The 11,738-nt window shown below is 38.7% G+C and overlaps 1 protein-coding gene across 3 annotated transcripts in view; it reads left to right on the top strand.

The window, feature by feature from the left end:
- TBC1D19 (TBC1 domain family member 19) overlaps window positions 1-11,738 on the top strand; it is a 145,818-nt gene that overhangs the window by 78,782 nt on the left and 55,298 nt on the right. For all 3 annotated transcript variants that reach the window (XM_007091122.3, XM_042984816.1, XM_042984817.1), the window contains 2 exons: window positions 853-927; window positions 4,314-4,376. In XM_007091122.3, coding sequence (XP_007091184.1) covers window positions 853-927; window positions 4,314-4,376 — 138 coding nt within the window. The remainder of the gene's footprint in view (window positions 1-852; window positions 928-4,313; window positions 4,377-11,738) is intronic.

Raw genomic sequence — 11,738 nt, 5'->3', positions numbered from 1 at the left:
ACTATTAACCTGATGCTTAACTGGATTATAGTTTCAAGCCCCTCCTCCTTTTTTCCCTTCCTCTCTCCTTCCATATTTTTCCTTTCCTATCTTTTTCTCTACTTTCCATCTTCCCTCTCTTTTTTCTATGTCTTATTCTCTATTAACTTAAACATTAGCCTAATCTTTTCACTGTATACAGTTAATCAGATTTTACAGTGTTATGGAACCATATTCTAATATTAAAAAAACTGACTTCTTTCGTATGCTCTGTGATTGTATTTACTGGCAGAGATGATTTGTTATGTTTAACCTTTTTATTTTATGATAATTGAGGTACTAGAACAACAGTACAGAGTAGTCCTTATGGGTTTTTGAATAGGCTCTAGGGCCAGGTTTCCTTGGATCAAATCTCACTACCTTTGTGGCCTTGGACAGCAAGTTACTTTTTTCTCTGGGTCTGTTTCTCAAATATGAATGGGAATAATAATTTTTAAAATTGGAATAATAATCACTGAACTATTTTATTTTGTTGGTATGGGATTAAATGAGTTAACTCATGTATGGTGGGTAAACAGTTTCTGGCACCTAGTAATTAATAAATATTTGCTATTAAAGTTAAATTACAGCTAATTAATTTAGGAAACATTGATTGAATACCCACCAGGTGCTCAGATCTTATCCTAAGTGATGGGATTAAGTATATTTATTAAGTGTCTATCATTAGCTAGGCATGGAGAATGTAGTGAATGAAATAAAGTCCTCTTAGAGTTCATAATACTGTTAATGATTATTACTTATTAAAATTTGAGGCTGACTCTATAAATGTGATTGGCCTTTAATTTTATTTGTTTGTTTTACTTTTAAATCTAGGATATCTTATATTATGAGCAGCTCAAGACCAATGTGATACAACATGACCTTTTGGTGGATAGTCTAATCTATAAAGTAAGTAAAAGTGTATAGTTTTTTCATTTCAGAAATACCATTTAACAATTACTGAGAGTCTTGAACATGCAGGGCCTGTATTTTGTATGATAATATAGATTAACCTTGAAAAATAATTGTAAGTGGTCATTGTACTTGTAAATTTAAGGTTCACCTTCAAAATTTGTAGTCTCCAGTAAATATTATCCTCTTTCCTTTTGAAGTTGTCCTCATGATACTTTCCTGGTACTCTGATTTTTTTGATTAAAAGAATGATAACATTTCTTATTCCTATAAATTCAAGTTATCCACAGAGACCAAATAAAAATGCAACTGAAAGGAAAATCAGACTATATTTTTCAGAGTCAAAATCAGACTGATATTTTTATCTTATTTATCATGATTCTTTAGGGCCTACTTGTTTATTCTCTTGTATTGAAGTCATTTTTCATTTTTAATATTTTGTAGTTTCTAGACATGTGGTTAAGCATATCTCAAGTTCATGATAGGGATACACTGAGTTTTTGTGTCCAAGCGTCTGATACCGAGTTGAAGATTGAGATGTTGATGGTATAAGCATGATATAGGATATGACTGATTCTGGATTAATAATTGGGCTATTTAAAAGACTTGTATATTTTTAATTTAGAACTTGTAAGATAGAGAAGGAGGGCATATTAGTTCATCTCTCAGAAATGGGGGAGAGAGAGTTACACATGGAGTATCTGAAGATTTTTGTGGGTGGAACGTGACCAAGGTTAATAAAAATAGTAGCTACTAGCATTTAATGACTGTTTACTATGTGCCTTACAGTGTTCCAAACTCTTTATGTAAATTGTTTAGGATCCTAAAAACTACCCTTAACAGTAGCAGATACCAGCACTTAGGTATCATTTATAGATAAATGCATTCCCCCCCGGCCCCGGGGAAAAAGCCTTACTTTCTGTAAAATCATGCATTAAAGATAATAGAGCTTATGGGAAAAGTAGGATTGAGGTAATTTTGCAACTCTGTAACCAGAGTACTAACAAAAACAATTACTGCTAGTTTGGAAGATGCGTTAGACAACTCAGACAGGCTGCTCCTACAGAAGCTACTGAAAATGTACAAATATAATAAAGTAGAAATGCTAAACTAATGCAGATGGAAGTGGTGTGCTGGGCCCCGGGGCTGCTCTTAAGGTGGGCACAAGAGGGAGTCTAGCAGCTAAGGGACGTGCAGGGCCAGGGGTATGGCTCTCTGCAGAGGGATCCCCTCGTATAATCATTCGTTTTGAATTTTCTGGAAATACGATTATGAGGGCTCATGCCTGTACAGCAACTGAGCTGAAGACATTTTTCCTTTCTTGCTGAAGGCTGTAATTCTACACTTGCCATCCTGGCTCCCCTGTTAAAAGAAAAGTTGCATGTGAACCACCACAATTTCCATGTTGTAACAGACAGCATTCCCTTACCCACCAGCCACATGTTGACACACGTTATAGCAAAATAGGAAGTACTGTTATTTTACTGTTTTATAGATGAAGGAAGTGAAGAAAGATTAGGGACATTAATTAAATTCCCATATTAAGTAGCAAAGCCAAGATTTGGATGGAGGTGATCTGACTTCACAACCATACTTTTTAAATCACTATTCTCTATAGGAAGCAGAGTCTTGACTCTCTCAGAAGTTTTACATAGATTTGGATCACAGGTACTATTGTTAAGTTTAAGGTCAAAGAGTCAAGCTCAGGGGATTATTTTAGCAACAGCGTTAGAGATCTTTTGGGCTTTAAGACCTTTCAACCTCTTTTCTATTCAAATGAAAGAAGCCCAAAAAGGGAAGAAGTTCAGAAAATCAGGGAGTGCTAGCTGAGGATTCTCTTTGCTGCCAACATGAGTTTCAGTTTGAATCAGTAAAGAAAATCTGTTGTGAGAAAGAGGTAAACAGGTTGTATCTGAGAAATGGATGTAAGTTTTGGTAGAATCAATCCTGACTGTCCACAGCATGAATATTTTTAGGAAGATACCTGTCTCTGGTTGTTCTGACTTGTATGTGTTGAGCTTTGCCGATCTCGTTGGAGCAACTCCAAATGTTATTAAAGTCAGCTTTTAAGGGAATGGGCATTTAAGATAATTATTTGAAATTTCGTGACAGTTTCATATGGCAAACACTAATTTTTAATCTATCTGAAAATAAAGTAAGATTATGTTAGTGGTTAAAGGAATGAATGGAACAAGGCAGAACTAAATTTGGAACATCATCAAACCTTCCCTAAGCTAAATTATTAAATGGTTCTCTCTGGACTAAATTTTTTTTCCCACAAAAGTTGTGTGGTAGCCACACCTTCTATAGTTTTCCATCATTTACTATACCAGTTTATACCAGTGTTTCTCAACCTTTTCTTCATCATCAACTCCCTAAAGAGAAAACATTAATTTTGCTCTAATATAAAAAAATTAAATACCAAAGAATAAAATTTTGTTGGACAGAGACAAGCTTTGGAGGTCCATAAACCATTATAATATGTAAAACTTTTTGGCTTCTGAGAACTAATTCTCACCCCCTTAGAGGCAATATCATCCCCTCTGCCCATGTTGTCTTCTGACTTAGAAGACTAGCCTCTTTCTTTCCTCTTAATTTGTGTCTTTATAATTAACTTTTTCTAGACTTAGAGCGCATTCATGCCTTCCAGAGGCATCCATGACCCATTTCCTCCTCCCTTAATGGATCCTTTGCTCAACAGCCTGGTTGAAACTTGTAGACTGAGCAATATTATCTTGGATTTCTTTAATATTTCTTTGTAACTGTTCCCATATTTTTACTGTGTGTGTATTCTTGCTGGTAAGACTATAGACTTCTTGAAGATAAACATTTGTTTGGTGGGTAATATGCAATGACTTGCAAATGAATAATCACAAAGGGGTGGAAGATGTTTGGTATTTCAAGGGAATGTCAAGAATGTAAACTTGAACAGTAGAGGATAATTTGGGAACTAATTTCGGGCCAGATTGTTATGATTACTTCTGGATGTTATGATTGTATCTGTTTTTCCAACATTAAGACACTTAAATACTAGATTTAAATAAGATTAAATATTAGATTTAAAGAAGATAAATATTGAAATGAATAATAAGGAATTACTAATGGAACCTAAAAGGTTGTAAGCAACTTGAGGTGTAATTATGTGTCACATATATTAGTATATGTATAAAGTATATAAAGTATACTTATATACTTATAAGTATAAATTACTTATAAAGTACATATAAAGTATATTTATAGCAATGATGAAATCTGAGTGAGACATTTATAATCATACATAAGTAAGATCATTGCAGTATTGTTTCTAGATATTGCATTTATATCATAGTACTATAGACCTATACCTTTAGGTTCTTTTCAGGACTCTCTACCTTTAATTATAGGATGTGAAGTTGACAGCAAGCAATGATGATTATTATTTTGTATTTGAAGACTATTTATATCAGGTAAGTTGAAAAATCAAAGCATCTAATGTTCTTGTTTTAAGTGCTCTAACTCAGCATACTTTAGCCGAATTCTCTGTTGTTAGCTGAATTCTGCCAAAATCCAAGCCATGTTCATTTTTTTTTATCAAATGTCGTAAGTTTAGAATCAGGTTAACTTTTTTTCTTATGTGGGATTGGGTGGGAGAGTAAGAGTTCTCAAGTGAGTGCGTGGACTGTTTGTTTTGGTCCTATCTGCTAGCACAAGGACAGGTACAGGCACAGATTCTTAACCTAGGGGTCACATTCATGCTGAAGCCGTCCCACGGTGTTTAGAAACAACATTTTACATGATACTTTTCTGTTAAAAGTATTGAATAAATAATTAAATGTTTTGAAGTCAGTTTGAAGTGTCTTGATTACTCTTTGATCACCTCACATGCTAATGTTGTAGATGTTCGGGTCCTTACCTAAGTCTTTTTTATATCCAGTGAAATTAAAACATCTTATTATAGGTAGAAAAGAAGTCATGATATAGAATTGCCTAGATGATACTCTTTGTTTTTTTTAAAGATCACACATCTATATTAATAATTTGATTTTGAGTGTCAAAATAAATGCCATGGAGAAGATATCTAGTTTTCACATAGTAATATCAGCTTGCTTAAATATAAATCAGTTCCAGCTGTTTGGATTAGCAGATTTCTGTCGATGATAGTGGTGGTAGTGTGCATCTGTTTAAGAAAAAGATAGAGTTAAATAAGAATTTCTCAAGTTTTAATTAAGTATTCATTCCCAGAACTGAAATCCAAAGACTTCATTTATAAAATTAATATTTGTAATAACCTAAAAATAATTTTAAGAGAACTTTAATGATTTCAAATATGTGATAAAAAATAAAGATCTAAAGTTCCATTTTAATATAAAAATAGGTATTAAAATTCAGAAACCACAAAAGTCTGAATTTATTTACTTATGTGACTGATATGTACCCCAGTGCCTAATTGTTAGTAATCAGTAAAATTTCAAATATACAGGTAAAGTTAATGATTCGTCTATATATTAGTGTTATTTTACTGACAACCTCTAACCTTAAGAAAATTGAGTGGATATGATCACTTTTGGAATGGCAGCATAAGGAGCTCCATGGAACCATCGCCAGCAGAAAAACCCTAACTAGTGAAAATTATCTTAGGAAAAAAAATATTTAGGGGCGTCTGTTACTGTTAAGTGTCTTACTCCTGATTTCGGCTCAGGTCGTGATCTCACGGTTTGTGGGGTCAAGCCTGCGTCTGCGCTGACAGTGTGGAGCCTGCTCGGGATTCTCTCTCTCCCTGTCCCTCCCCTGCTCATTCTCTCTCTCTGTCTCAAAATAAACAAATGTTTTAAAAAAGATTTAAGGTATCTGAAGACAGTCCTAAGGTAATACATCAAGTCAGAAAAAAAAAAAAAAAGATTCAAGAAAGGCTACTAAATCCCAGTAAGAACCGTCTCTATCACTTGAGCCATGACATGCTCTCTGCCTCCCCTTGCCCCCAGATCAACGTGACAGAAGCTTCAGTTCATCTGAGCGTGACCTAGAAGATGGGGTTACCTTCCCCTCTAACTTCCAGTCAAGGGCTACAGTGTCTCTACAGAAAGTGTAGGTGGCCAGTTTTTCTCATATCCTTTAGCTCTTTGTTGCAGATGCGAACTTCCAGAATATTGCTGGCAAGAAGTCAGAGGCTCCCTTCTTCCACCTAGCCTCCACTCTCAGGCAGGCCTCGCTCCAAATATGCTACCTGCTCTCAACAGGCTGAATATACTGGGTCCCCACTGCCCTCGCCCCGGTTTGCTCATGGAGTGGCAGTTCCTCACTGGGAGAGGCAAGCTGAGAACACCAGACATTCCTGTCCCCAACCAGAGGTTACTGGGGGGAGAGTCTCTCTCTCTCTCTCTCTCTCTCTCTCTCTCTCTCTCTCTCTCTCTCTCTCACATTAAAAAAAAATGGAACATGGGAAAGTGCACGCCTGATGGGGTTCTCTAAAACAATGGAGATTTTAATGATAGGCGATTAAGAGGAGGCAATTAACTTCATACGAGCAACTAGCGAAACCAGAAGCCACCTTGTTTACCAGAGAAACAGAGAAAGAGACAGCTAAGAAAAGTCTTGCTGGGGTTGAAACATGTTTCAAAGACTGGCCTCAAAAATGACTTCTGTAAAGGATTCAAAATTCAATGGGATCAGACTGGTACAATTTATGCCTCAGGGTGTTGTTAAAAACAATAGAGCAATCACCTGTCAATCGGTAGAGCCTAACATGTGGTTGTGATACCAACAGGGGCAGGAAGCTTAGCAGAGGGGTCAGAGAAAGAGACCATTAAGGAGAACCGTGCTAAAACCTGTGTCATCAAGGAGTGACTGTCCACACAAGACTGTGCCCTCTAAGATACATCAGAGGTTGCACACTGGAGAGAAATAAGCGTCAATAAAATATTCCAACCAAGTCAGTAAACAAATAAGGAAGCAAACTCAGCTCTGATGGAGTCTCATTTATTTTTGCTTTTGTTCCTTGTGCTTTTGGCATCATATCCAGGAAATCACTGCCACGACCAATGTCAAGGAGATTTTCTCCATATATGTATTTTTTAAGTTTCTTTATTTTTGAGAGACAGAGTGAGAGTGAGCAGGGGAGGGGCAGAGAGAGAGGAAGAGAGAGAGAATCCCAAGCAGGCTCCACGCTGTTAGTGCAGAGCCCAGTTCGGGGCTCGAACTCACAAACCGTGAGATCATGACCTGAGCCGAAGTCGGATGCTTATCCAACGGGGACACCCAGATGCCCCTCCATGTTTCTTCTTTGAGTTTTATGGTTCAAGTCTTAAATTTAAGTCTTTCATCCATTTTAAGTTCACTTTTGTGAGTGACATAAGATAGGGTCCAATTTCATTCTGCATTGTGATTATCTGGTTTCCCAGCACCAATTTTTGAAGTACTAACCTTTCTGCATTGAATATTCTTGGCTCCCTTGTCAAATATATAGGGATCTACTTCTGTGCTCTTGATTCTGTTCCATTGGCCTATGTGTCTGTTTTTATGCCAGTACCATATGGTTTTGATTATTGTAGCTTTGAAGTATAGTTTGAAATCAGGAAGTGTAATGCCTCCAGCTTTGTTGTTCTTTCTCAAGATTGCTTTGGCTATTCTATACTAGTTTTAGGACTGGTTTTTCTATTTCTGTAAAAAATGCCATTGGAATTTTGACAGGGATGACATTGAATCTATAGATGGCTTTTGGTAATATGGACATTTTAACAGTGTTATTTCTTCTGACGAATTAGGGGTATTTTTTCATTTGTGTCTTCTGCAGTTTTGTTCATCAAAATCTTATCAGTGTACAGATCTTTCATCCACTTGGTTAAATTTATTCTTTAGTATTTTATTATTTTGGATATTATTGTAAATGGGATTGTTTTCCTTATTGTTTTCAGATGCTTTGTTCCTAGTGTATAGAAATGCAGCTGTTTTCTCTATGTCGGTTTCTGTTTCCTGCAACTTTACTGAATTGGTTGATTAGTTAGTGCTAGCAGGTGTTTGGTGGAGTCTTCAGGATTTTTTTATGTATAAGTTCATATTAATGCAGGCAGCCTGGGCCTGAGGATCCAGAAGGGGTCCCACAGGATAGGCCAAGAGGGTCCCTGGCTTCACACAGGATGGAAATCAAACACAAGCCAGCAGGAGGTGAAAGCAGAGTTTATTGAAGGGAGAGAGAGAGAGCAGATACACACGGAGTGTCTGCGAGACTCAGAAAGGAAAAGAGGGAGTCTTTGCTTGGGGCCTTGGGTTTTTATTGACGACTGGGATCTGGTGCACATGTCTTCTCAGGCATCCCCAAACCGGTCAGAACGAAGACAGGGTCTAGGCGACCAGCATAAATCACTTATTCCATGGAGCCGGGGGGGTCTTGGCATCAAGGTGTTCAGTGACAGTGGTCTGGCATATGCACATAATGGCCTCGCCTGGTCACTCCTTAGATGTTATGTATTGTGCTAGAAGACTCCAAAGAAATCATTAACTCTGTGCCTTACAAGGAGGACATACATTAAGGCAGGGCGGGTCCTAGCAAGAACAGAAGCCCGAGAAGAAGCAAAATGAAAAAGAAAACCAACTTTTTTCTCATGCTATCCCTTCGGTTTCCCTGTCTCATTGCCTGCTATGGGATTTTTATCCTCCTTATTCTTAAGGGGTGTTGAAGGGTGAAGGTCTCGTCTTCTGTAGCTTCTTCAGGCTGAAAGGGATCGAAGACCCTACCTCCTGGGAGGTATAAAAATCCCAGTTAAATGAAGGGCCCCTAGTTGTAGATTGTCAAAGGTGTACGTGAGGCTTCAACCTGGGAATAAAATGGCTCCTAAAGAGCACCCGTTCTGATAATTTTTCTGACATATTCGTGCAGAGCATGCAACAACAGTAGCCCCCACAGCAGAGAAAAAACGCTAGCATAACTACTGCTATTGCTAGTAAAAGAAGTTTTTTCCACCAAGCCCATATACCTCCACTAGACCAGGAAGAAATCCAATCATTGAGGGAACCAGAGGCGTCAGACATTGCTTCAATTTGGGTGCGCATGTCAGCCAAAACGTCGGATATGTTAGCTGAGCTATCTGGGATGTATACGCAGCATTCAGTTTTAACAATAGCACAGATTCCTCCCTGAGCTGCTGTGAGTATGTCTAAGGCCATCCTATTTTGTAATACAGCCTTTCTCATTAATGTAACTTCAGAATTTAACAGCGACAGTCCCCGCATAGAATCATTAAGGGCTTTTGTGGTATAGTTTGTGAGGGCCTCTACATGCCATATTATGTCTTCTATTCCCAGTTGAGGCACAAAAATACTTAACAGGTGATCATACCAGTGGAAGACTGACCGTGTCCAGCGATGAAGCAGATAGGGATAATTTGCAGGCTTCGGTATTTCTTTATGCCAACTCCCTTGCATCCAGGGAAAGCCCAGGGTACAGCGCCCTATCCATCCAGGAGGTAGCCAGGGCCACAAATTTGCGCCACACAGCCACTGAGTTCCATTAGGCGCCAACCACCTGATGCTTGGCCGTCTGAACCAGTCAGTGGCAAACCAATCGGTTGCTTGTAAAACAATGGTATGGGTACAGTCTCTTTGGGAGAGCCATCCTAATTCACGGGTACTGTTAGGCCAGGCATCATAGGTATGATTTCTTTGCTCCCAACACAAAAGAGCTCTCTGATTTAAGTGACCTATGGTAGGAGTAAGCCACATAAATTCATCCCATACTTGAAAATAACCATCATCAGTATATCTCATATTGTTAGGCTTAATTGTTCCCCACAATGCTTGTTTATTTTCAATATTAGCGTTGGCATATTCATTCATGATTTTGGCAGTCTGGGTGTAGGAAAAAGGTCTTTTATGGCCTGGAGAATTCCAGGTGGAATTTACCATAGGCCAATAAGAAACCTTTCTGTTAGTGATCGAGATGTCACTATATATGCTCGTATTTGGGCTGAAAACCATATCTTCTATGTATTGGCATAAGTAATGCCAGTCTGTGCCTTGCAAAGGAGAAACCCACCAAGGGAGGCCTGAGGTGCTGGATAAAGGGAGGAGGCCACAAATCCAGCAGGAACTTTTCTGTAAATTATCAGCGTAGTTTTGAGCCCATTGCAAAAATAAATTGGGGCCGTTTAATTTCCCTAGAGCTAGATACGGAAAGAGTAAACTCAGAAAAGTGAAAGATTTTAAAAGCTTCATCGAGCCTTACTTATTGGTCCTTCAGAGCAGCAACTTGGGGTTTTTCCTCGGGTTCTCAGGAATGGGTAGGTGCTAGGAGCTTCAGGTAGACACTGCAGCAGGTATATTCTTGAAAAGATATTTTAAATCGTTGACAGACTCACAGGCATATGTGTCTCCTTCTTCCCTTGGAAGCGGTATCAAAGTTGGCTCCTGTAAAGACTCAGGAGAGATAGGTTTGATTCTGGACAAGTGAACCCAGCTGGAGATAGTTTGACTCTACTGCTGTGGGGGTGCTGAGTCAAACTTGACAGGGCCCTTCCCACCGTGGTTCGAGCTGATCTTCAGTTGACCCCCTTTTCCTTGTTTTGAATGGTACCTTCCTGCTAGTATTGGCACAGATTGCTTGTCTTCAGTGGGATATGGAAGTATTTTATTTCCATGCTTTTGGAGAGACTAGTACTTTACCCAGACTACTAATATATTTTAAAATTTGGTTGGTTTCCTCAGCAAACCATAGAGCTGCAGTGAGAAAAGGTCTTCCATATTTTAATTTAAAGGGGCCCAATTTAAGACTCCTCCTTGGAACCACTTAGCAAAGCATCAGTAACATCTGTTACCATGTTTCACGAGTTCGTTGACAGAGTTTTGCCTGAGTTCGTTTAAGGATATGGTTCGTTTTGTCCACTTTTCCTGAGGATTGAGGCCTACGTGAGGCGTGGAGTTGATAGCAGATCCCTAGAGTCACTGATAATTGTTGTGTTATTTTAGCAGCAAAAGAGGGGCCATTATCACTTTGCAGATTCTGGAGAAGTCCGAACCTAGGTATGACTTCCTTTAATGAGGTCTTTTTTTTTTTTTTTTTTTTAATATTTGTTTAGTTTTGAGAGAGAGAGCGCGCAAGCTGGGGAGGGGCAGAGAGAGGGAGGCAGAGGATCTGAAGCAGGCTCTGTGCTGACAGCAGAGAGCCCGATGCAGGGCTCAAACTCACGAACTATGAGATCACGACCCGAACTGAAGTCACTTAACCGACTGAGCCACGCAGACACCTCTTCAAAAAGGTCTTAGAAACCTCTAAAGCTCTTTCTATCCTACAGGGAAGGCCTCTACCCACCCTGTAAATGTACTCACATAAACCAACAGATACTTATATCCCAGATAGGGTGGCATTTGAGTGAAGTCAATTTGCCAGTCTTCCCCAGGGTAAGTGTTTGTATGTTCAAATGGCTTAATCAAGAGGAAAGGCATAGGATTGGACCTTGGGTCATTTTTGACACAAATCTCACATTCTCTGGTAACTTTTCTTATAGTCTTGGTTAGATTCTTTCCTCTGAATACTTGATGCAATAGATTTTCCATAGTGTCTCCGCCAAAGTGGGTGGAGTCATGTATTTGCTTAATTCTTTTTTTTTTTTTCATTTTAAACAAGAAGTTTATTTAAACAACAAGATGCCTTGACTTGAAGGGAAAACTATCTAGGATCCATTTCTTTAAAAAAAATTTTTTTAGTGTTTATTTTTGAGACACAGAGAGACAGGGCATGAACAGGGGAGGGTCAGAGAGAGGGAGACACAGAACCCGAAACAGGCTCCAGGCTCCGAGCTGTCAGCAAAGAGCCCGATGTGGGGCTTGAACTCACGGAC

Source organism: Panthera tigris, chromosome B1 (genome assembly GCF_018350195.1).
Source record: "Panthera tigris isolate Pti1 chromosome B1, P.tigris_Pti1_mat1.1, whole genome shotgun sequence".
Classification (NCBI taxonomy): domain Eukaryota; kingdom Metazoa; phylum Chordata; class Mammalia; order Carnivora; family Felidae; genus Panthera; species Panthera tigris.
The sequence above is the reverse complement of the archived record's forward strand: the minus strand, read 5'-3'. Positions and strand labels throughout refer to the sequence as shown.